Consider the following 26,532-nt stretch of genomic DNA (forward strand, 5'->3'; position numbering starts at 1 on the left):
TGCCCAAGAGCTTAGAGAATATTTAACATTCTCCGTGCACACACCAGGAGAATATTCTCTTTTTAGCGGAATATTCAGGTTTCTGAGCTGCCTGGTCCCCACCCAAAGGGCTTGTTCTCCATGTGTCAGCAGCACTGCCCTGATCTCCCTCTGGGCTCATCCCAACTTGCCAGACTTAGATCTAACCCCCTTAAAAAAGCTTTCCACCCACAAATGCAAAACCTGAATCCAATCACAAGGAATCACCAGATAAACCAAATCCAAGACTTGTAATCTTTAAAAACATGAAGGCCATGAGTGACAGAGGCTGAAGAGACACAACAACTAAATGCAATACGTACTCCAAGAATAAAACTTTTTTTTTTTTTTTTTTAGACAGAGTCTTGCTCTGTCACCCAGGTTGGAGTGCAGTGGCACAGTCTTGGCTCACTGCAACCTCCACCTCCTGGGTTCAAGCGATTCTTCTGCCTCAGCCTCCCAAGTAGCTGGGATTACAGGTGCCTGCCACCATGCTAATTCTTGTATTTTTAGTAGAGATGGGGTTTCACCATGTTGGCCAGGCTGGTCTCGAACTCCTGGCTTCAGGTGATCCATCTGCCTTAGCCTCCCAAAGTGCTGGGATTATAGGCATGAGCCACTGTGCCCGGCCAATAACAATTTTTTGCTCTAAGGGATAACTGGCAAAATTTGAATAAGCTTTTATCAATGATGTTAGTTTCCTGATAATTGTACTCTGGTTATGTAAGAGAATATCTTTGTTTTTAGAAAATACATGTTGAAATATTAAGGGGTGAAGGGATACAGTTTTGCAACTTACCCTCAAATGGGTCAGGAAAAAGTAAAAAATATAAATGTATATTAAAAAACCAATCTGTATAGATACACACACACACACACACACACACACACACACACACACATATATATATAGGAGGGGGCGGACAGTTTTTGCAACTTTTTGGTAAGTTTGAAATTACCTTCCTCTCCCCAGAAAAGCCTCCACAATTGATTGCACTCTTTCCTCTTTCTCTTTTAACATCCTTGTAATGTATTTTTTCATGTGAGCCGTGTACGGGAATTCCTTTTGTACGCCTCATACCACTTGACTTACAGGCAAATAACATTACAGCTGGAAGGAAGGGCCCTCAGAGACCACGTAATTTGAAACTTCTGGGTGTTGCAACCAGGCTGAGAGGGGTCCATGGCTGTTGTCACCCAGCTGACCAGTTCCCAAGCTGTCCTGTGTTCTAGGGGCTCTTTCCCCTACTTCACACTGCATGGCCACGCAATGCACGATGCTGCAAAGGAGTGGCAGGTGCAACCGATCTCCTCGGCCTTTGGGAGGGGCAGGAGGCCCTGGAGTCCCAGTCTTTCTCTCGGTTTACCCAGAGTGGAGCCATGATGTGAAAAATGTCAGGAAGTTGCTCTAATCCCATCTGTTCCCAGGGCTCTAGGTAACACGTGTGTGTGAATGGGCCTCAAATTTGTCTCTCCAACCCTGACCTCCGCCTGAGGTCCACACTCCTATATCCAACTGCCAGTTCTTGAACATTGACTCAGCACCTCTAACGTAACACGTCCCAAACCAAAGGTTGGATTTCTCCCTTCCCCTGCTTTTCCCGTCTCAGGTTCAATGCACCATTCCCCCAGTGGTTCAGGCCAAAACCCCAGGCTCATCTAGCCTCCTGTTGTTTTCTCACACTCCACATCCTAGCAAATCACGTGGGCCCTATTTTCCAAACATATTCAGAATCTGGCTTTTCCTCAGTGCCGCCACCACCAGGCTGATCCAGGCCACCAGGACTGCTCAGCTGGACACAAGCACCTTGTGACAGTGTCCTGTTCCCACCTCTCCCCTGTCTACACTGTACGCCCCACCCAACAACCACAGTCAGCATGTCTCCCTCTGGCTCAGCCATCCAAAGGCTTCCACGTCACTTAGAATAAAATCTGCATCCTTAGAAGGATTTACCTGACGGGATCCCTCCCTGAGCAGTCAATCTCTTTTCTCCCATTCTTCACTCCTTGACACTTGAGGCATCTCATCCCTGTGTTGGCCCAGGGGCATGAGAGCCTGGCATGCCCCCAGCTTCGGGGTCTCTCCCCTGGTGCCCTCTCTGCCTAGAGTCCTTTGGCCAAGTACCTACAAGACCTTCTCGCTGACTGCACTCCCTGATTACCTTGTGCAAAAGAGCACTCTGCCTTTCCTGCACTGACTTTTCTTCACCTGACATCATACACTTCTTTGTTTACTATTATATCCCCCTGGACGTTTCTAGACACAGGGAATCTATGTGGTTCTCTCTGAATCCCAGCCACTGCTCGGCACATAATAGGATCTCGTTAGTACTGTGTTTACTAGATTAATAAATGAATGCATTATTAAGTCAAAATGCAAGGAGCAGAATGATATATAAAACGCACACTCATTTATTTTAAAAAAGAAAAATATACACATGCATACTTGCTTATCTTTGGGAGGATGGAACAGCCTTGCCTTCTGCGGTGGTGAATGGGAGACTGTGGGCAGGAGCAGGAGGGAAACTTTTTACTGTATACCCTTTTGTGATTTTTTGAATTTTCTAGTAGATACATGCACTATCTGTCCAATGAATTAAAAACAGAAAAACATATTTGCCCCTGTGGTATTGTGAACTACATATTTGGTCTTCAACCCATTTTTTGGCATTCAATTCTCAAAATCCTTAGAAGCACCAAAATGATGCCTTTTGCATGCTAATGAGTTGATTGATATCTGGCAGCGGGTAGGGAGCTTCAGGATGGGGGCTGTTCACCAGAAAGACCAAGGCATGATTAGGGGGCTGGGACTTTCAGCTCCACTCCCCAACCTCCAGGAGGGTAGAGAGGCTGAAGGTTGAGTTCATCACCAATGGCCAGTGGTTTAATCAATCATGCCTACGTAATGAAACCTCCATAAAAATCCAAAAGGGTTCAGAGAACTTCTGGATAGCTGAAGACGTGGATGCTTACAGAAAGGTTAAGAGGAACTCACTTCCAGGGCAGGGGGGCGCACTCTAGCTCCACAGGGACAGGAATTCTTGTGCTCGGGACCCTCCCAGACCTCACCTTATGTATCTCTTCATCTGGCGGTTTATTTGTATCCTTTAAGATATCCTTTATAATAAACCAGTAAATGTGTTTCCCTGAGTTCTGTGAGCCACTCTGGCAAATTAATTGAACCTAAAGAGTGTGTTGTAAGAGTCTCAGCTTCAAGCCAGTAGGCTAGAAATTCTGGAGGCCCAGACTTGCAACTGGTAGTACAGAGGGAGGACTGAGTCTTGGGGACTGAGCCCTCACCCTATGGGATCTGATGTGATGCCTGGTAGAAAGCACCAGAACTGAATTAAAGGACATCCAGCTGGCGTCCACTGTGGAACAGATTGCTTGCTTGGTGGTGGGAAAAACTCCCAACATGTTTGGTCTCAGAAGTCTTCTGTTGGCCGGGTGTGGTGACTCATGCCTGTAATCCCAGCATTTTGGGAGGCCAAGGCGGGTGGATCACCTGAGGTTGGGAGTTCAAGACCAACCTGACCAACATGGAGCAACCCCGTTTCTACTAAAAATACAAAATTAGCTGGGTATGGTGGCACATGCCTGTAATCCCATCTACTCAGGAGGCTGAGGCAGGAGAATTGCTTGAACCTGGGAGATGGAGGTTGCAGTGAGCCAAGATCGTGCGATCACACTCCAGCCTGGGTAACGAGCAAAACTCTGTCTCAAAAAAAAAAATAAAAAATAAAAAATAAAAAAAATAAATAAATGAAAATAAAAAAAAGAGGAAAAACACATTGAGCATGATTTTTGCACACACAACACCCAACTCTAATAAAATGATTATGGAAAGACGTATTCAGAGCAGACTTAGTCTGCATTTGTGACAAGGGACAAAGGGCAGCAGTGGGATGCTAGACCTGCAATGCCTAGGAGAGTGGTCCAGCTCTTCTCTACCTGTGAGACTCTGGCTGGGTTGCCCCTCTGGCCTCAATAGGTTTCGAGTTCCTCTACTGCAAAAAAGGGTTGGGGAGGTTGGATCCGACCACCTTAGAGGTCTCTCTCCAGCTGTATGGCTCTATAGTTCCATTTGATTGGATGTTACCTGTTTGACCACACAAATGGACAGGTCCTATGCTATACCCTCATGAGATCTGTGCAGACCCAGCACCAATGTTGCAGGAATCCTCCTGCCAGTGACACAGCTTGGTGTACCCCTGGTTACCTGGGCCTGGGTATGACTGAGCTAGAAAGCTGAGGCTTACCCTCCTGCTTCCAGACTCTTCCCCCTCAGGCCTGAGGTTTGGGGCTTTTGCACTCTGTGCCTCTGCCACTTGAAACTCTCTGGGGAGCTGAGCAAAACAACACTCAGAGCCAGGCGTGGACAGGGCTGCCTGTGTCTCTAGAGCCGGGCCCACCCCGGAGATAAGGAGATCATCAGGTGGTCTCATGAGGCAGCAGGGCACACTAAAGTGAACTTTCCTTTCCTGAAAAATGTTAGTAAGAAAAAACTGCGAACGAAAAGAGCTTTCAGAATGTTTGGGGAAAGGCCCTCTGCTGGGGAGGAACGTGAGGAGTGGGAGAGACAATGCTCGGGCACCATTCTAAATTATCTGCATGAGGAGAAGGAAGGAAACGACTTGGGTGCACAGGAATTCGCCCCTGACTTTGGAATGCCCCACCTTACTGTTTTCCTTATTAGATTTGTCTTGTTGATGATTTCAGACTGAGGCTAATGTGAATATGAGTTTAGATTCTGTCTGCACAGGCCAAGGGGTCGGTGGAGAAATGTTTGGAAGTGTTTTGGGTTTCAGAGGAAATTCCTTGCAGGATTAAAGAATTTTCTCTGGATAGTCCTCAAAATAGAGGTTAGGGTACAGTTACAGTACAGGAGAGTAAGGTAGGGTGAAATCACCATACTGCAAGTCAAACAAGAATGAGAAAGAAAGTGGGCTTTTCAAAAGAAGTTTGACAATACCTTTGGTCCTTAACCAATGATTTTAAGTCTCATTCTACCTTTATTTTGAAAGCTCAAGAGTTCTAGTCTGCGAAGTTGTCATTTGGGGGGTGAAGGTAGGGGCAGAAGGTACACACAGTTGTCACCCTGAGAAAAGGGGCCACCAAGAGAGGTTGTATGGGACACACAAGAATCACTTGAACCCAGGAGGCGGAGGTTGCAGTGAGGTGAGATTGTGCCACTGCACTCCAGCTTGGGTGACAGAGCGAGACTGTCTTACAAAAAAAAAAAAAAAAAAAAAAAAAGAGCGAGAGGTTGTAAGAGCTCTATCCCTGGACATTAAAGTAAGTAGCAGACAGCATTAGGCTGGTGGATTTCATCTGGGCAGCACCAGATCACTTGTGGGGCTTCTGACTTGGCAGGTCTCAGGTAGGGTCTCCACTTCTTTATTTCAAAAAGCTTCAGAGATGACGTAAATCAACACAATTGTCTGTTGTCACCCCTGCTTCCTTCTCCCCCAGGTCCAAACCCACTGTTGAGGATCACTGTTGGCTGTATTCTGGACACTTACTGCCTAAAAATGAACTAGTCTGTGAAGGTTCTTCCTGTACTATACACCTGTACCATACATCGAAAATCTTAATTCACCTTTAACAGCTGTGCCCCACAAGAACCTATCACGTCTTCAAAATGGGAGAATTGGGGATTGACTTTTTTCTTTCCACTCATTTAAATGCACTTTGAACCATGTGTAGACTGCAGGCACTTTGGAAAGACACTGAGGTTGAAAAGTCTGTCTTGACTTCCAAGGAAGGGTAAGTCCCTGATTGCAGCCCCAGGGCCCATTCATTGTTAACAGTTTGCATTTCAAACAATATACTTTGTGAGCAGTTAAATATGATGGATAATATAATTTTAGATTTATAATTGCTCTTTTTTTTTTTTTTTTGAGACAGGATCTCACTCTATTGCCTGGGCTGAGTGCAGTGATGAGATCTCAGCTCACTGCAGCCTTGACCTCCTGGCTCAAGTGATCCTCCCACCTCAGTTTCTTCAGTCGCTAGGACTACAGTCACGTGTCACCACACCTGGCTAATTTTTGATTGTTTTGTAGAGACAAGGTCTTGCTATGTTGCCTAGGCTGGTCTTGAACTCCCTCCTTGGCCTCTCAAAGTGTTGGGATTACAGGTGTGAGCCACCAATCCCAGCATTTTGGGAGGCAGAGGCGGGTGGATCACCTGAGGTCAGGCGTTCGAGACCAACCTGACCTACATGGTGAAACCCTGTCTCTAGTAAAAAATACAAAAATTAGCTGGGCATGGTGGTGGGCGCCTGTAATCCCAGCTACTTGGGAAGCTGAGGCAGGAGAATCACTTGAACCCAGGAGGCGGAGGTTGCAGTGAACCGATATTGCACCACTGCACTCCAGCCTGGGTGACAGAGCAAGACTATGTCTCAGAGAAAAAAAAAAAAAAAAAGTTACTTTTATCAATCACTCCTTTGGCAAGTGGCTTTTCCTGTTCCTCAGTTTGCATTCAAAGCCTTCCATGATCTGGCTCCTATGTGATTTTCCAAACTGGCTCCTCATACCTCCTGCAACCCACTCTCGTTGCTTCAAGTTGACTGGCTGCCTCACTTGTTTTTTCCTTCAATGCTGTAATAACGGCATAGGATTATATCATTAGAAAGATGAATGTATCTTGACTTAACTAATCCCTAATTGCTTAACATTTTTCTATTTCCCTTCTCTGTGTTTTACTTTGCCAGGAAGGGTGTCTAAGGAATCATGCAGTCCAGTGGCTTTCAGCTTTGGCCAGTCACTGGAGTATGGGATTACTCCACACTCCACGGGAAGGGTTGGGATGGGAAGGTGGGAGGGAGGTGGGGGTGTTATAAAACTCTCAGTGGAGTTACAACATGCATATAGGAAAAGGCACAAATCACACATGTGCTGCTGGATGCCTGTTCACAAACAAAAGCCCCATGTAACCAGCATCTGGATCAGAAATGACATTCCCAGCACCCCAGAAATGCTGGGGCAAAGGACTTTTAAAAAATTCTCACTTTTGGGCCAGGTGTAGTGGCTCATGCCTGACAGGTGAATCATTTGTGTTCTGGAGTTTGAGGCCAGCCTGGGCAACACGGGGAAACCCCCGTCTCTACTAAAAATACAAAAAAATTAGCTGGGCATGGTGGTGCATGCCTGTAGTTCCAGCCATTTGGGAGGCTGAGGTGGGAGGATTGATTAAGCCCGGGAGGTCTAAGCTGCAGTGAGCTGTGATCTTGCCACTGCACACCAGCCTGGGCAACAGAGTGAGATCCTGTCTCAAAGAAAAAAAAAAAAAAAGTTTCACTTTCGGATTGGTCATTTGATATCTGGATTTCTGGATCTGAGGTAAACCCAGGAATTTGCATTTTTAAGCTTCTCCCCAGGGGCCTCCCATTTACCACTAGACTTGAAGACTACTCATCTACCAAGGATTTTCAAAGGGTGCCCCTCAGGTGTCCCCCTGGGGATGTGGGGGTAGAGACAGGGAGGCGTCAGCTCTGCCTTTCCATGGATCAGAATCACCTGAATGTCTTTCTTATACTGGGCCTCCTTCGGTGGATACCAATCCTTCAAACAACCATAATCTTGAAAACCACCTGTATCAGGGCTCAAGGGAAGAAGCAGAACACAAGGATGAATACAGTACAGACATCTATCAGCATTTACATGAATTTATTTTAGGTATTGACCTTTTGCAATAGTAAGAGCTGGTTAAGCAGCCTCTATAAGGTGGTTGTTTTTGCATCTGACGTGAGTGTGTGAGGTTCACAGGACAGGCAGCTGGGGAGAACAATCAGGAACTCACAGGCCTTAACTGGAACCACATGAAGATGTACTGAAACTCATATCACTTCTTGTTGCCTTTGACCTTGATGGTACAAATATCCTGCAGAAGCTGCAGCTCTTCACCATGGAGCTAAATGCACACATATAGCCCAGGAGTCAGAGAAGTTGAAGAAGGATCCGGAAGGTGGAGCAGTTGCAGGCCCGGCTGGCAAATGAGTGACAACGCACGTGTTGGAAAGTGCTGCTGCCCTTCCATCCTTGGAATCTCCCAAGAATTTATCTTGGGGTCCATGCCCATTAGAAACCCACAGCACAGGGAATTCTGGGAAATGTAGTTCACCCTAGTGTAGAACACGTGACAGCCACCACACCACGCTCTGACCATCATTCCCATGCCTGGCTGCCACTGGAATTGTGCAGAGTGTTAGCTTCCCAGGTGGCTCGAAAATGTAGTTGAGGCTGAGAAGCACTGGCTGTCAACTGACACATGGATGTGAACCTTGAGACTGCCCCAACCCAGGTCCCAAGAAGATAAATTCTACACTTTTTTCATCGCAAGAGGAGCATAAAAAGGTCTGGTTATTTTTCCTAAGGTCCTAAAATGTGGCTTTTCTCATTATCCTGCCTTCCTCCTGCCCTGTCTCAGCTAACCCAGCCACAACCTTCTTGTAGTCCTCAACACAGTGGCTGCACCCTGAACAAAGCCCTCCCTTGTTTATCCTCTTGGTACAAAGTGGATTAAGAGCACAGTTGGAAGACCCCAAGATCATCCAAATGCCACCAAGCTCGAACTGAAGACTCAGAAGTTTTCACTATTAGGCTTATAAATAAAGCATCTCTTCCTCTGTGACACAGACTAATTAAATGATTGTAACACAGCCAAGTGGTCAGTGAACACTTAACCACTGTGATGTGAGCCACAGAGCTGGCGAGAGCCAGTGCTGCAGACTCACAGGTGGCTGAGCTGCTGCTGCTGAGTCTTTCTCAAGGACGGCTGAAGGAGAAGCCATTGGAGGAGATAGGGGTGGTTGTAGAAGTGGGAAAAGAGTTGGGGGCTGAAAAGAGCTCTGGTGCAAGTTGCAGCTCTGCAACTAAGTAGCCGTGGGTGTTTGCACAAGTCACTTAAATGTTCTAAACCTCAACATCAGCACTACCTCCTGCACAGGATAATTGAGATCATCAAATGAGAGAACATACATGAAACAGTCTGGGAGGAAGAAAGTCCAAAAGCACGGACATTCTGTGTTAGTAGTTCTAACTCTGTTACAGATGACACTGGTATAAGGTGAAGGTTATCTAGTTTATAGATGGGTTTTTATTTAGATTATTTTGCTTTCTTTTTCCTAACTATGATGTGGTTATTTCTAATGAGGTCTGCTGAAGTGTGAGATTGACACAGGTGATTAAAGTTGGATCTTTGGGATTAACTTTGGGTTTTTATTGTTTACGCTCTCCCTCTCCTCTCCATTACAGCAGACAATTGAAGACAGGCTGAACCACCCATTCTACACTCTGGAAATAAGTTTACACAGAAAGAACCCTTCTAAGAAAAAGCAACAGTTACCTCATCTTTCAGAACATCCTTGAGGAGTAAAACTGGGGAAGGAACAGGCAGTGCTGCTCTATGTTTATTGGTATATTCACTATTTATGGGAGTTTTCTCTTTCAGAATTAGATTTTCAGCTTCTTGAGGGCAAGGTCTGAATCCTGATGAGGCTTTTTGTCTGCGTTAGTGCCTGGGACAGTGCAGTAGAAAGGATGTGGGGTGTAAGGATCCAAAGTTCTGAGATCTAGTTACAGCTCTGCACCCACAAAGCCATTTTAATCCTTCTTGGTCTCAGTTTCTTCCTGTGTAAGGTGGGAATTACCTACTGCATGAGAGTATTGTGTAGCACAAATTAGACAATCTGTGGGAAAATACTTCTATGACCCAAAACGTGCTGTGCAAGAGGGATAGACTGTGGTAAGAGCTGTTACGTCTCAAGAACTCTATACTGGTTGATTTTCCTGTTGAGGACAGGCAGGCACAGAGCACAGGTGGTCGACCCTGGGCTTCAGATGGGAAAAAAACTCAGGAGTGGAGGAGAGGGGAAGGACATCCCTGGCAGCCCCTGGAGTGACCACAGACACTTTCTCATTGCCCATCTTGGAAGATCTCTGCAATATCTCTTTTGCTTCAAGCTGTTTGTCAGTCTGGTCCCTTGTTTGTTTGTTCTTTTCTTTTCTGTCTTTCTTTTGTTTTCTTTTTTAAGAGACAGAGTCTCACTCTGTTGCCCAGGCTGGAGTAAAGTGATGAAATCACAGCTCACTGTGGTCCATGCCGTGCAGTGTTAGTAGTATAGTGATAAGCATAGCTGCCTTCCATAGCTCATCACAGCCTCAAACTCCTGGGCTCAAGTGACCCTCCCACCTCGGCCTGAATAGTTGGGACTATAGGCATAAGCAACTGCACCCAGCACATTTTAAAATTTTTTGTAGAGACAGGATCTCACTGTGTTGGCCAGGCTGGTCTTGAATTCCTGGCTTCAAGCAATCCTCTCACGTGGCCTCCCAAAGTTCTGGGATTACTGGTGTGAGCTACCATACTCAGCCTATTGGTTCATTTTTTAAATCAGATGTCCACTGAGCACACACTATGTGCCAAGCACTGTGCTAGGAATTGAGAATTGAATGGTAAGCAAAACCAGGTAAGGTTCCTGCCCTCATGGAGTGGAAGCTGGCCTGTTTCTTCCCAAACATCTTTGGACTCAGGCCTGTGCACTGAGTCCTGCAAGTACCATCCAGCCCTGGGGACAGACGTAAATGTTGTGCTTTAGTGGGATTTCAGATTTAAGTTAAAAAATATCAACAAGTTTAGGCCAGGTCTAACAAGAAAAAAAAAGAAAAGGCAAAACTCCCAGCAACCCCTCTTTTGGGTCTTCCTTCCTGTGCCCCCACCTCTGGTTTCCAGTGTCATGCTCTATGGTTTTACCCGCTTTTGGAACTCTCACCTAACTCATTCATATTAAGGTGGTTCTTACTCTAGAAGAACTGAATTTAATAGGGACAAAACTCTTAAAGAAATGATACCCCAGCTGGAAGGATATTAGAGGACATCCTACATCACACCACTAGGGTAGTCACTTCAGACCGGCACTTTCAGGGGCAAGAGGGTTAGAGGACATTGGTGCTGGCAGCAGGGATGAGTTCCCTTAAGCAAACCTCTGTGCTCTTTAAACATCACCCAAGGTAAGGAGGGGAAGGGCAGGGAGCAATATGGCTGCCATCAGGGTCCTTGTTTTTGTTTAGAGGAGGTGAGTCTGCAAAGGCTTATTCCATTACTAAAAGTGGTAACTAAATAATTCACTGTGTAAATGAACGTGGAAAAAAATAAAGACCAGGGGAGTCTTCTGTAGCCAGAAACTAGAAAAGCTCCATCCACCGGCCCTCTTTTTAAATTTTTCTCTCATTTCTGACCAAGCTGTCAGATAATCATACTGGTGAATTTCCAGCTGGAATTTCAATTTCCCTCTTAGTGAGAAAAGTGAGACACATTTTGTTATTAGACCCCAATCCCTAAAGTGAATTTCCCAAAAAAATGTTGGTTATGTGAACCCTGAGGAGACTCATTAAAAGAAAAGCTTTGTATTGTAAAATAAAGCACGGGCAGTGAAAACCACACAAAAGAGATGCACCACGTTGGGAGGGATGGGAAGGTCAGCATCCAGGTAACCACCATGCAGGCGGAGACACAGAACTTTGCCAAGCACCCCACTCCATGTGTCTGGTCCACTTGTAGCCACCCACCTCCCTCAGTAAGCAGACTCCTGGCTCCACAGTCTTTGTGTCCTTGTGTGTGTTTATGATGTCATCGCCCATGTGTGTATCCTCAGAGGCTGCATTTCAGTCCTCCCATGTTTTGCATGCCTTTTAAACTTATTAGAAGTGACCAATTTCCCCCTCATTATTTTCCTTACAATTTTTCTGTTGAAGACTCTTGCTATCTAATCTGCAGTTTCTCACTGTCTGGATTTTGCTCTTGATGCATGCCAATATGTCCAAATGCACTCATTTTGATGCAAATAATCACTCATTTAAAAAGACCCTGTTTGCCAGCCATGTTCTTAAGGAGGGCACAACCCACCGTAATTGCTTTCTCATGAGCATGTGGGCAAAGGGAGCGCTCACAATAGAGGTAATGAGACAGAGAACAACGTGAACGTGATTTATGAAAAAAGAAATATATATATTTCCAATTGGAAGTGACCAGGGAATGCTTCTCTTTAATGCCTTTCAATATAGTTTGCTTTAGTAGGAAACACATTTGGAAAGGGATTTGGCATCATGTTATACTCTAGGGTCCAGTGTTGTATGCATTAGTTTTTATCAAAGATGATTGCATAATAGGAACCTGGATGTAGCAAAAACCTAAGGAATCCAAACCACTAACCAAGCTCACCAAATGTAATAAATATAAATCACAGATGAAGGGAAGATTAAATGTGGCTATTTACTTATGCAAGAAATGTAAGCTTTAAGATTTTTTCGTTTTCTAATCTCAGCAGGCAGTCCCATGAACATAATTATTAGTATTTTCAAGGCTTGATCAAATATTGGCTTAATAAAGAACTCATTCACTTAACGGTGATGACCTCCAGGTACCTGCGGTAAAGTCCAGACCCCTAAATTATATGCTCCAGAGCTATGGCACCTACGTGATGGACAAAAGAAATGAGTAGCGTCATACTAATATATGGGAGATTTTTAACACTTAAAATTAAATATGCCTGAATTAAATACCTGTTTTGATTTGCAGAGGGGAAAAAAGCTCCCAAAAGATGGATATGATAAAAGGACTCAGAAGTCAAGGCTCCCTTCAAACTCAATAGGCTACTAACACTACCTTCAAAACCATTACAGCATTAGTTGTACAGCCACGAAAGGGGCCAAAAAGACATCAGAGGGGAATAAAAGAAATTAGGTAGAGGGCCTAAATGAGCACATGCTGCTTCTCTATTCTTATTTCTCTCCTTGGTTTTCCTAGGGATTGTATTTTTGAAAAAAAAAAAAAAAAAAAATCAGGTTTGTGAGGCCTCCTCTCTGCTCACATTCACTAGAGAGAAAGTAAGGACAAAAAGGGATAGGGAGGGAAAAGATAATCACAAGAAGGAAGGAGGCAAATTTCACAGGCAGACTGATATCTTCCTTGGGCTCAGGAGTTTTAAAACTCTGCTTGCAAGATTAGGTTCTTACTTTTATAGTATAGATGGTAAGAGATTTCCAACTCTGATTTTACAATGCTCTGGGGTTTATGCAATTATTACGATGTGTGCATTTAAAATTCTCAAAGCCAAATTAATTTGAATTCTTTTTCACCAAAAAGGCAGACATTTAGAAGCTTTTTTTTTTTTTTTTTCCCAGTTATCATCCTAGTCTACCTTTCTGTATTTTTTTTTTTTTTGAGACAGGTCTCGCTCTGTCACCCAGACTGGAGTGCAGTGGTGCGATCACAGCTCACTACACCCTCCATCTCCTGGGCTCAAGGAGCAATTCTCCCACCTCAGCCCCCTAAGTAGCTTGGGCTACATGTGTGCATAACCCCGCCTGGCTAATTTTTACATATTTTTGTAGTGATAGAGTCTCACTATATTGCCCAGGCTGGTCTCAAACTCTTGGGATCAAGCAATCCTCCTGCCTCGGCCTCCAAAAGTACTGGGATTACAGGCGTTAGCCACCATGCCTGGCCCTTTTTGAAAGATTTGATACACCTTGGAATTCACCCTGCCTGAGCCCTGGGACACAGTTGCTTTGTTTGGAGGCTAAGTACTTGTGTTCCCAGCTGGCTGGTGCTCTTCTTCTAGGCCCTCTCTGGATCACTAGGAATTCCACAGTTCTTCCCTAAGCCTTTTTTCCATCCCTGTCCCTCTTCCCAGTCCCTGCTCCAAAACCCCTCATGGACTGCTTTCTTCTTGAGGTTTCCCACCTTGACCTCTAAGAGCTATGGTGGAATGAAATTCCTGGAGAGCAGGCTGGGCTGGCTCCCAGCAGTGATATGTGAAGGGAAAGCAGAACTTCATAAGGGGAATAAACCTATCAGGGCCTTCCATGCTTCCATCAGCTCACTTCTCCTCCTGGGCTGGGCTCAGTCTAAGCATATTATATGGATAATGATGTTTAATCCTCATACCACCTCTCTGAGAAGCATGATTATACCCATTTTCTACACATGAGAAGATTTACACTCAGTCAGAGCAGGAGCTAGACAAGGCTGGCGAGCAGTGAACCTTGCTCCCAGTCCGGCTCTGAACCATCACACTCTTCAGTGTGAAGCAGGAGATTTTAGCCTCACGTTTCTGGACACTGGAAGGACTCAACAGCTTTGGGGTTTGCCCCTTTGGTAGTCCAGTGGAGGACAGATCAGTGGTGACAGGCTCTGGCTCTGTGGCCCCCTGCCATGCCACTCTGAAAGGGGGCCCTTCCCTGCCTATGCCTAGGTCTCCCTGGTGACCACCCAGTTTTTCCACAAGGGTCTACCACAGAACACAGGTGGCTGTGAGAAGTCTTTACTCTGTACCTCCCTACACTGCCCAGGGTAGAATGTGGTGGTTCTTCCCAGGACTGTGCCATCTGTAGATAGACCAGGGCCTTAGCCTTCCTTCTTAGCAAACGATGTGTATCAGTTCATAGGAAACCACTCTGCCGATGACACTCCACATCTGAACACAGGACAGTAAAAAAGGTCCTTGATTTGGGAGGTACGGGGAAGAGAAGGGAGACAGGCACAATTCTGTCTTTACATCTTGAGCCATCCAGCTGAAGGGGGTCTGTGGGCTGGCAGGGGGTGGTAAGGCTTCAAATCCTTTCTTTGAACCATTTTAAAATGTTCTTGCATGCTGCCTCCTTTCCCCATAAACCCATGTAACACATCACCAACTACTACACAGAAAATGTTAAATATATAACAAATATACTAAATCATATAAAAAATATTATTTAGTGGCCTTTTTTTCTAGTTTATTCTTACTTTTCCTACTTTTTTTTTTTTTTTAATCCAGTTAGCCAATTTTATCAGCCAGGTTTGGAGTACTGGGCTGATGAATGTTGAAATAGTCATGGGGTTTCATTTATTCATTATGTCTTCCTTCTTCTGTGGGAGTCAGCGCTGAGATGATAAATGCTGGGCTCAGGTCCAGCTCGGGCCACTCACTCCCAAGGTTCATACACAAACAGACCAGCTGGATCAGGGCCCAGCAGGGAGGTGAGGCTTAAACCTCTTTGCCAGAGGAGGAGCCAATAAAAAGACTAGCAGCTTGGATAGTGAATAAGCGCGAGTGCCCGCGTGTGCGTGTGTGTGTGTGTCAGAGTGACCTATCCCAGGTGGATGCTGGGAGTGGTGGCAGGAAGTGGGGTGTGATCAGAGAGACAGGAAAAGGCTCAGAGAAATGTGTGATAGCTCAGATGGGTCTCAAACCACAAGGCTGTCTACACATCCAGCACGATTCCTTCTGGAACACAGGGAGTTAAAGATGAAACAACTCTTGAAACTGAAACCAATTATCCATGGCAATTTATTAAATAACTAAGGTTTCTAGGCCTTATTAAAATAAATGTTTAGTGTATTTTCTTATTCTCTGACGTTCAGTTCTTCACTTGTCAGCACCTGCTGGCAGCAGCTGGAGTAATCTTACCAATTTTGCCGTATGTGCAAATCAATTTGATTCCCCCCCTCCCCAAGATAGAAATCAGTAAAGTGATTAAGTTACAATTAAGGCATGTCATTGAAAGCCCAGATAACAAGAAAAGGCTGAGGAGGAATCGGCCAGAGGTCACCAGTGATTTCCTTCCACCCAGGTTAAATGATTCCCCCCCCTCATTCTCTTGCCTGCTCTACTGCATGTGACACTGTGGATGAATCAACAAGCCTCGTCCTATTTCTGGGAAGTCTCTCCTTTTTCTGGCTTCCATCATGCTTTCCATATGCCAAGTTCTCCTCTTGTCACTCATACGGGCCCCCTAACTGTTAATCTGTCTGTCCATCCATCCATCCAATAGATGTTTAATGACCCAGTATGCCATGCACTGGGAAAAATGACAAACGATATTTATGTCTGGTTTCACAGTTAAAAATGCCTTTCCATATATTATTTAATTAAATTCCTGCTACAACCATATGAGGGGGCTGTTAGGATCCCCATTATTTTATATATGAGGAAGCAGGCTCTGAGAGGATCTGCAATTTATTTAAAACAGCACAGCCAGCAGGTGGCAGGGTCTAGACATGAATTCAGGTTTTCATCCCATTAAGAATTCATAATGGTACTCTCCTATATACTGGTGAGGTATAATTTCTCAACAAGCCTCACTGTTCCTAATGAAATGTCATGCTCCAGCTATCACGTATTTACTGAGACTATGCTAGGCTCTGAGAGATGCAAAGACTGAGTCCCCACCCTCACAGAGCTTGTGGCTGAGTTGGGAAGGCAGACGTTAAATATATAGGTTCACACAAGAAATACTTGTTTTCAACATATGAGGGAGAGCTAATCTAGTTGTGAAAATTAGGGGAGTCTTCCAGAAGGAAGTAATCATTAAGATGCAGTCTGAAGGATGAGTCGGAGTTAGCTTTGGAAAGAAAGGATGAAAGAAAATCACATGTACAGAGGGAAAAGCATGTATGTGCAAAGGCCCTGTGGCAGAAAGACCCAATGTGCTGAAATTTTGAAGGCCAGCTTGACTGGAATATAGACAATGAAAGGGAGCCTGGCACAGGATGTGGCCCAGACCACACAAGACTTTGTAGCCATGATAATGATTTCTACTTTTAGTTTAAGAGCAATGGGAAGCCACAAGTCAAGAGAATGACATGATGAACTTTGATTTTGATTCTGACTTCTGTGTGCAGAATGAATTGTAGAGGAGCAAGAGTGGAAGCAGGAGCAGCTGGAAGGCTTTTGCAGTTGTCCAGGTGGGAACTGATGGTAGCTTAGACCAGTGTTGTGGTGGTAAAAATGAAGAGAAGAACCCCACAGGTACCCCCTGCTCTGCTCAAGCCCATTTTCTTACTAGATCCTGACACCAGAGTGTGCTCACGAATTTGCAGTGAATGGAAGCTTGTCCACACTTCAGGGCTTTGCTGGAGTCTCCTCTTCCAGGAAGCCTTCTCCAGACAATGCCAGTCCTCTGAGATCTTTCAGAAGTTGTACGCCTCTTCTGTGCTTCCCATTCTCACACCTGATGCTTCTCTATGGCTTGGCTGCTCTCTGGTCCACTCCTGGAGATGCCTTCATTTCTCTTGTTGTCTTGCTTTCTCCCTTTGGAAAGTAAATGCTTTGTTGGCATTTGCTGAATGGTATCAACACGGCTCCTTTGGAAATTATATTTGTAAATGATTACTCATGCCAATTGCCATGTTCCCCCCTAAATTAAACACTGGTTGCTTAAATGTGTCTTCATGATCTTGTTCTACCAAAATGTATGTCCCAATTTTTCCATTACTTCCTCTAAACTCTTTTCCATATTTCTCCTAGTAGAAAGCAGTTTCAGGGGGAATGGAGTGGGGGTGGGGTGGGGCCAGGAGTGCAATTAAACAAGGGCTGTCTGACCAGAATTCCTATACCTTTTTAATGGGGTATTTGATTAATCCTTTTCATGGGCACCATTATTCATGCCTTGATAGAATCTCATTTTATAGCTCTTAATACATGGACCCAATTTATCCACATCACATTGTATTCTAATACTTGTCACCCAAGTTATTAGCTATCTCCTTTTTCAGTGTAAAATCATCAGTAAGTTTGATTAGCTTATTCCCTGGGGATGATAGGGGAGATAAGAACAGACACAGTACAATATGACCCCAATGGCTCTGCATTCTCAAAAGAAGACTGCTACATGGAATCCATTTATGGAGCCAGGGTGGCCAAAACAAACATCCGCCCCATGGGAGGGACTCTGTGCAACCCAGGAGCGGTAGCCACAAAGGGCTGACTGCTGTCATTACTGGCAGGACTGAGCTATCATCCTAAGTGGGATTTTAATAAAAAATAGTGGGGTTCCTCCACCTCCTGCTTAACACCCCCTCCCAATGCCTTTCCTGAGAATCACAGCCCAGCAGCTTCTCTTTATTCCTTGACATCCCTTCTGCCTTCAATCCCTGTTCTTTTCCTACTGGGCACCTGGCAGGGCGGACAACCTAGAAGGAGATGCACAGTGCTGTGTACTGCTCTTTCTCCAGCACAGGCTTGGGTCTAAGCCTCGAGCTCTGTCTTTCTCTTCTCTGGAACCAAATCTGAGCCTTGGGACTCACAGGTGGCTTTGCTTTTGTAAGCAAAGTCACTCCTTAGCTTGAAAGAAAGAAGGGGCCTGCACAACCCCTATTGGATGGTAGGCTCCAAGCCCATGGAGAGTTTCTAATGCCCCTTCCTCTACCCAACCATCTTTCTTGAGCCCAATCAGGCTGCACCCCTAGGCCCCAATGGCTGCAGCCCTCCTCATCTTTACACCAAAGGCCCTGTCAATGATTCTTGTGCTTTTCTGAGCCTGGCAAGAGTGTCACTGTGGTGACATTCTTCCCTTCCAAAGGTGGAGCCCAATTCCCTTCCTGTAGTGTGTGGGCTGGACTTAGAGACTGATTTCTAATGAACAGAATAGAGTGGATGTAACAGCATGTCCCTTCTGAGACGAGGCCATAAAAGGCATTCTGACTTTCTCCCTCCCTCTGTCGGGTTGTTGGCTCTCAGGGAAGTCAATTGCTATGCTGTGAGCAGGGCTGTGGAGAGGCCTAAGGTACTGAGCACCAGGAACTGAGGCCTCCAGTCAACAGCCATGTGAGGCAGTCATCTTAGGAGTGGGCCCTCCAACTCCAGTTAAGCCTTCAGATGAAAGCCTGACTGCAGCCTCATGAGAGACTCAGCAGAACCACACAGCTGAGCCACTCCCAGATCCCTGCCCCACGGAAACTATGCAAGACAACACAGATTTGTTCTAAGCTGCTAATGTTGGAGTCATTTGTTATGCAGCAACAGGTTATTAACACACTCTTCCTACTTTAGGGTAAGGCTCTCATCTTCTTCTCCCCTTCAATTCCCTTCTTAGGTTCTATTTTCATCTCTTCTCTCTTGGGATGTCTGGTATCCCTGTTGCTCCCTCCACTGACCCACCCCTCTGTGTCCACTCAGTCCTCACGGTCTCAAGGACTCTTTCCCAAGAAGGGGGAATGGAGGAGGGAGGAGCTCCCCAAGACCTGGGTTTGCAATTCCATTCTTGCCTGCCATCCAGAATGACATCTGGCATTAGGAGAATGACTTTTTGCAGACTGCAGTCTTCCTCAGGCCATGTGGCTACCTCTTGTTTCTAAACCAACATAATAACTTCAGCCAGGCCCACAGCCAGCATGAGAAGACTTTGCAAACGTCGTGTTCCCCTTTGCATCATATGCTCATCTCCTGTGCCCTTTTTGCTCATCTGCAATTTCTGCAAAAGGTCATGTCTCGTTTCAGCTTTGCCATTAAGTGCATTTGACTCTAGGTGGGAATCCCAAAACTGGATGAAGATGCAATCTGGCTTAAATGCTGCAAGGTGGGCCACTATACTTCACCCCAACCAGCTGTGTCCTGCTAGCATAGACACCCATGCAGGAGGTGGCAATCTGATAGTCACTTCTTTCATAATTATACACGGGGCAAAATGTAGTTTTTTTGTTTGTTTGCTTTTTTTGAGACGGAATCTTGCTCTGTCACCCAGATTGGAATGCAATGGCATGTTCTCGGTTCACTGCAACCTCCACTTCCCGGGTTCAAGTAATTCTCCTGCCCTAGCCTCCTCAGGAGCTGGGATTACAGGCGCCCGCCACCATGCCTGGCTAATTTTTATATTTTCAGTAGAGATGGGGTTTCACCATGTTGGCCAGGCTGGTCTTGAACTCCCGACCTCAGGTGATCCACCCGCCTTGGCCTTCCAAATTGCTGAGATTACAGGCATGAGCCATGGTGCCTGGCCATAGTTTTTAACTAAAAACAAAAAAATCCAGGTAGCTTTTCCATCTGGTCAAATCTTAGTAATTTTTACAAAATTAATTTCAGTTTAATGGAGCAAAGTCAGACAGAGATAGATGTCAATTTTCTAGAATGCTTGGCAAAGATTAAAAAAACCACACACACACACACACACACACAATGGAGCTAAGCAGTGGAGTGGACCCCAAAGCAGTAGTTCTCAAAGTATAGTCCCAGGGCCAACAGCAACAGCATCATCTGGGGACCTGCTAGGAATGCACATTCTGGGGCCCCAACCCAGAGCTACTGAATCAGAAACTTGGGGTGGGGGAGCTGCAATTGATTTTAACAAGCCATCCAGGGGATTGTGACACATGACTACAAGTTGTGTATCACTGACTTATAGGATTAAACATCTAAATCATTCATTCAGCCATAAGCTATTGACTGAATACCCACTATTTGTCAGACATGGTGAACTCTGGGGCAATGTGGAGGAATGATAGGGAATGTCTTCCTCAAGGACTTCACAATACTCCCTTCCCGTGCTTTATTACAAAGCTTGAAAAGAATGTAGGAATCTGAAGACATAATCCAAGGAATGGAAATTATTCTTTATATGTAACTTTTCAATGGACAGGAAGCACATCAAATTTTTTTTTTTTTTTTCCAGGAACGATCATACTCTCAAAATAGTAACCTTTCTAAAGTAAGTAAATGTGTGGGTTTAATATATTATGTACAGCTGGCTCAGGCTTTTAGACTTAAAAAAAAAAAAAAAGATTATGAGATTCCACCATGAATGAAATGCAGGATTATTTCAAAGATTCACTTAGGTATCTGTCTATCTTAATGAACAAACTATTCAGTGTTACCATCTTCCTTGAAGTAGGAGTTCTCGCCACCTTCTCTTAAAATAAATCTAGGCCGGGCGTGATGGCTCACACCTGTAATCCCAGCACTTTGGGAGGCTGAGGCAGGTGATCACTTGAGGTTAGGAGTTCGAGACCAGCCTGGCCAACATGGTGAACCTGCATCTCTACTAAAAATACAAAAATTAGCCAGGCATGGTGGTGCATGCCTGTAATCCCAGCTACTCAGGAGGGTGAGGCACAAGAATTGCTTAAACTCAGGAAGTGGATGTTGCAGTGAGCAGAGGTGGTGCCACTGCGCTCCAGTCTGGGTCAGAACAAAACAAAACAAAACGAAAAAACCCTAAATAAGTCATAACAGCTCATATGTATTGTGTGCTGGGCTTGGAATATTTCTGTATTCATTAATTCATTTGATCCTTCCCTGATCCTACAAAGTAGATGCTGATCCTACAAAGCAGATGTAGCAAACACATACAGTCTGCAGATGAACAGAGTCTTGAAAGAGGCAGAAACAGGAACCCAGACTCATCTCTTAACCCCAGGCAAATGATCTTCCTGTGCTGCCTCTCACCCCCTTTGGGTCATTTTGCTGCTCATTAAACTACTGATTAATTGGGAAAACATAAAAGGAAATACTACTCTCCCCTAAAAGGTTTCTAGTATGAAATCCCTGGCTAAAGCTTAAACTGTGGGACTTATTTTGAAATTTTAAAGTTCATGCTAGATTTCTCCTTCAATACCATAGATAATGAAGAGCTGGCTATAAACTTCTTATGGTCACCAGCATTAGTAGCCTGTGTAAGAAACTTATCCATGCTCAACAGATCCTGCTTGGAGAAGATGCTCCACATTTTCTCCTTTCTCAGGGTGTCTCAAAGATGCTTATGGACTCACTGTAATACTATCAGAGTAGATGACTTTCCTGTATTTGGGATGAACTTGAACTGATGCAGTCAAGCCTGGGCCCTTGTGACCAAGGATATCTAGTTAAATCTGGCAGCTGTGGGGATGAAGAATGTGACCTATGGCCACAGAAGAAATCAAAACTGTCTGGCCCAGACCAGAAACATACTCAACCCTTTGGCATAGGCAGGAGGTGTGCCCAGGGGCTGAGCTCATTCGCCACACAGGCTTATCCTTCATTTACAAAGGAATCACAGGTCAACCATGTTTTGGCAACTAGATCAGGAGCCCTCTTCTACCTATTGCATCCTTGGGCATAACCTGGTGGCTTTATTTATATGTAAGCAACAAATTCAGAGTCCACGTGGACTGAAAAAAACCCTGAATGCATCTCTCAAGCCACTTACAGTGCATGCAACTCAAAGGAAACTGAAATGTATGCACCTTTCCCACTGACTTTCTGTAATCAAGTCTTTTTAGAACAAAAAGTTCAACTTCCATCTGTTTTTAAGTCAGGGATGCTTGTTGGCTTGTGCTGAGACATTGATTTGGTTAGTAGCATTCTGTGGAACTACAGACATGAGATGTTGAGCTCACAAATATATGATTCATTTCAGGATTTTGAAATGAGAAATGCACCTATCAATGACACAGAAGCTGGGAGATTCTGAGAAAGCATTTCATGCATATAAATGGAACACGCAATGAAAAAATATGCTTATGGTTACAATCCCGAAGCCAGGGACCACCCCACTGTGCTCTCCACCCTCGAGAAGTGACGGCTCCACGGGAAACCGCTGGGATTAGATGATCCTGCGTTTGGACACCCATATGCTGCCTCATTTATCTACCTGTGACAGGGACAGTGCTGGAAGAGAATCAAAAGATGACAAATTGCTTCTGGTTTTAAAGGAGCTGTTCAGGCTGGATGTACACCCAGGGGGAACCAGCTTCCGTGCCAGGAGCCATCACTTCATCCCATTCTAAGGCCACATTTTGGCAAACACCGACCAGCAGATGACTGCTGTCTCCTTTCACCAGTGGATTCAAAGACGCTTGCTCTGAAAGCCTGAAATTCAGTCTTTCTGAAGACGTGTGCAGCAGACAGCAGATCTGCCCACACACTGCAGTGAGGCAGGACAGCAGGCAGGAAGCAAGGGTTCCAGATGACAGGGATTTTTCCCATGCTGAGGCAGACAGACAACAGGGGAATGATTTTGCAGTGGAATGACTCCAGAGTAGAGAAAGTATAGTGTCAGTAAATGACCCTAGAAAAGACTGATACAAGTGAGATAAGTGGACAACAATTTCCAGGACACTGGCCACTGGAATCTGCTTCTGGGGACACAGAAGCCCCCAAGATTCTAGCTTTCCTGGGGTTAGGAGGGAGGCCCACTGGGAGTTTCAAGAGGGTCCACCTGAGCAAAACCTAGCCCTACATAAGCCCCTATACTCGCCAGTCAGTGGTCCAGCCAAGGCCATGTATCCATCCAGCTACAAGCCTTGTTGCTTCTCTCCCGCCATGCGTCCTCTCTGGGAATGACTATGTAATTTAAGGTTAACCCACTCAGTCCTCTGGAGGCGAGCTTCCCTCAGCCAGTCCAGCTTGTGTTTCTTCTCTGCCATGTGCTGAAATTCACAAGGCCAGAGAAGTGCCTCGCTGTGTTTAAGTGTACAGATGCCTTGTGTTCTCCTACACATTGCAGTCCTATTTACTTATTTTATCCTCTTGACAACCTCTGAGACAGGTACTATTATTACCCCCATTTTGAGATTGATGAAATTGAGGCACAGAGAGATGAGGATTGGCTGAAGGTCACACAGCCAGTGAATAGCAGAGCTAAGGTCAAGCCCAGATAGCTCTTTTCTGGGGTCTGACTCTTTCAGAACCTCTCTGCTCCCTCTCCGATAGAAAGCTCCTTGAAACCCAGCGGCTGCAGCCCATGTGGCCAATGGCTTGCTCAGGCCTTCCTCCTTCTCCAGTCCACCCCTCTGGAATTCGGCTGGTACTCAGGGCTGGAGTGCAGATCCTGCAGCGTGAGAAGACAGGCTCATCTCCAAGCCCCTTATCTGTCTCTAAATTCAGGCCAGATGTGCAAACGTTCGTTTTATGCTTGTTTGTTTTGAACATTCCATCGTGATCCCCAAGGCCGCCTCGGAGATGGTCTCTCTGTTCTCCTTAGTGAGCATCTGACCCCCTCTCCTCACACCTCTTGTCTCTGGAAACACTCTTCCTGCCACCAACTGATGTTCCCTGCCTAACCTCATTACACATTTCAGCTAAAAATGCCTATTTTCCATGTGGCAGTGAGGTATAATTATAGCACAATTTACATGCCAAGGCATTTTCAAATTTATAATTTCTAATAACCTTGGTGTATAACCACCATACCCATTCCATAGATGGGCAAACAGAGGTAGGAAGTCATAGCAAGGTTGCAAGGGCATCCCAAATTGCCAGGTCACTTGAGCCACTTGCATACAATTCTCTCTCCAGATCGCTTTCTCTCAACTTCCTGTTCAACAAATTTATCTGTGGCCTGGGAATGAGAGACGTTAACAGGATCAAGTTGTATCTGTGCCTGTACTCCAGCTCTCAGAATACTAATAAGCGACTCTAAGCTTTGGTGGCAAGGACATCAATGCTTAGCTTTCAGCCAAAACCCATCATGAGTAGGTTTACATGCATGAAACACGTACTTGGAGTTTTGGGTCTGCACAGTTCTCTTATTACCTATTGCAACTAATCAGAATGCTGAAGGGATTTATTCCCAGCGTCTGCTGACATGACCATAACTTTTGTTTTGATAGAATCTTTTGGCCAAGAAATGAAAGGGTAGACCAGAACCTACAAGAAGACGAGTAATCTTCCTTCAGAGTCAAAATCGTAAGACTGGTTTTCAAATAGTTATTGCAGAAAGCTTGGGTCCTGGGTAAGGAAGATACGAGACAGCTAGAGGATGTATTCATTGTATGTAAATCTAGAATTAGAAACTGTAATGTTGGAAGTTTCATGAAAGTAAAATTGCCTCCTGTACTGGGTGTATTTTTTTGCTGCTCTGTGAGCTTTTTTCCCCTCTGGGGTCTCTGTCTGTGAAAATGTAGTTGTGGGGAGTCAGGAATCCTGACTTCTACTCCCAGTTCCGCCCCATCACTTGTGTGGCCTCAGGCAAATCACTGAATTTCTTTGAACTTCCAGATCTGTGAAACCAGTATCCGCCAGTGTACCTTACTGAGTTGTTATGAAAATCAAAATGAGTGAGCTACAAGACTGCTTCGGAAACAGCAAGATGCTGTAGAAATGGAAGATATTTCTACAGGCAAATGATCAAGCTCAAAAGGCGGTTGTGAGAACAGAAGCCTCTCAACTGTCTTCAGAGGAATCATCTTCCAGAGACATTGCTGAGAAGTGGCTTTTGGGAGCGTGACCATGGAAGCGTGACCATGCCAGTCTACCTCATGGTATTCAAAAACAGGCGACAGCACACTATTTTGTGTGTTTGCTGTCTCGTGTTCGTGCTTGACTCTCTTATCCCACCACTCAGGCAATGCTTGACATGTAGTGGGTACTCGGAAACGTGAGACAAATTAAAGAATACCAGCCTGAGTATTTTAGTTCCTCGGGCACGGGAAGTTTGTTGGTGGGAAGGAATGGGGGGCAAAGACGGAAAATTTCTGGAAGACTGGGTGTAGGGTGACCCGCTGACTCAGGCCCAAGGGATTTCCCAGGACAAGATGGTCATTCTACCTAGATGTCCTATATGAATATCCACTTTGCTTCCTCCCAGCCAGCAGGGAATACAGTATCTGAAGAGAAGACGACTGGTAGAAGGCATATGTGTCTCTGAGTTCCTGAAGAGTGGATCCCTAGGGATTTATAGCCTGGGCATTTTCTTTATCCTTTTTGTCTCCTTAGTTTCAATAGGTGACATCATCTTTTCACCATCAGGAATTTGACAGAATCATGCCCCTTCCATTTTTCCTGCATCAGATTATCACCTCTAAGTTATTTTCCTGATCCTTGCCAGTGGCGTTCTGCCACCAGCTGAATCTTCTCCCTAACAGCTCGTGGCATTCAGTGTAAAACTGCAGCCTTTAGCAGGACTTGCACTTGGAATTGCTACAAGTGCTTTGTGCAGGCTTCACCAGAAACACGTGCACTGCAGAATTGCTGCCTGGATTAAGATCTGACTGGTGCTCATAGCAGGGAGATGACATTTTGGGCTAGTGTGGCGAGGTGATTAGTTGGAGATTTCCCCTTTAAAAACTTACGGCAAAAGCCTGCCTGAGACAATTCAATATTCATAAATGGAAAGCATAGATGGCGTTTCTGCTCTGCCAAGAGCAATAGCTATTTATCATGGCAAATGACTGAAATAGTTGTACATACAATGCTTTACTCAGTGCTGTAAATTACGGTATACAGAAGATTAAGCTTAAGCCTAATGCTACCCTTGAGCTTCAACAGCTCAGTCCTATAAATGGATACCTATTAAGAGGAGAGAATCTTTTTCCTGGTTACTACTTAGGAGTGTATCTCTATTAAAAGCTTGTGTTAAACATAAATTACCAGGAAGCCTGCCCCTAACCCCAGGCAGACTTTTCCTCAGGGCACTGACTCACATGAGTCACATCTAAATGACACAGTGACAGGCCTGAGACTAGAAGTGTCTGCTGTGCTGACCTCAAGAGGGACAGCAAAGGAATTGGGGGTGGAGGTGGAGGGACTTCACAGAGCACTGAATGACCACTCACTTTCAGCCAGTCTGATCTGAGCCCAAGGAGGGACAGAGAGACCCTGCCAGACCTTAAGAAGGCCTTTAGAGTTAAAATAATCCTGAACCCCAACCCCTTCAAAGAGAAAGTTTCTTTATCTGTTATTCTGTAAGTATCAAGGAACCATGACCTAGAGCTAAAACTTAAGTTTCCTAGCTAAATTCTGTTCTCTAAGCACTTGTTTCTCAAAGTGGGGTCTGT

General features: G+C 45.1%; 1 protein-coding gene across 7 annotated transcripts in view; it reads right to left on the reverse strand.

Moving 5' to 3' along the window:
• Positions 1–26,532, reverse strand: part of ATXN7L1 (ataxin 7 like 1) — a 278,155-nt gene that overhangs the window by 144,613 nt on the left and 107,010 nt on the right. Inside the window, exon 4 of one of the 7 annotated variants that reach the window (XM_007982513.3) lies at positions 8,129–17,095. The exons of the other annotated variants lie outside the window; for them this stretch is intronic. Coding sequence (XP_007980704.1) covers positions 17,010–17,095 — 86 coding nt within the window. The 3' untranslated portion in view covers positions 8,129–17,009. Of the gene's footprint in view, positions 1–8,128; positions 17,096–26,532 lie in introns of those variants that run through there. 7 annotated transcript variants of the gene reach the window in all.

This window comes from Chlorocebus sabaeus, chromosome 21 (genome assembly GCF_047675955.1).
Source record: "Chlorocebus sabaeus isolate Y175 chromosome 21, mChlSab1.0.hap1, whole genome shotgun sequence".
NCBI classification, from domain to species: Eukaryota; Metazoa; Chordata; class Mammalia; order Primates; family Cercopithecidae; genus Chlorocebus; species Chlorocebus sabaeus.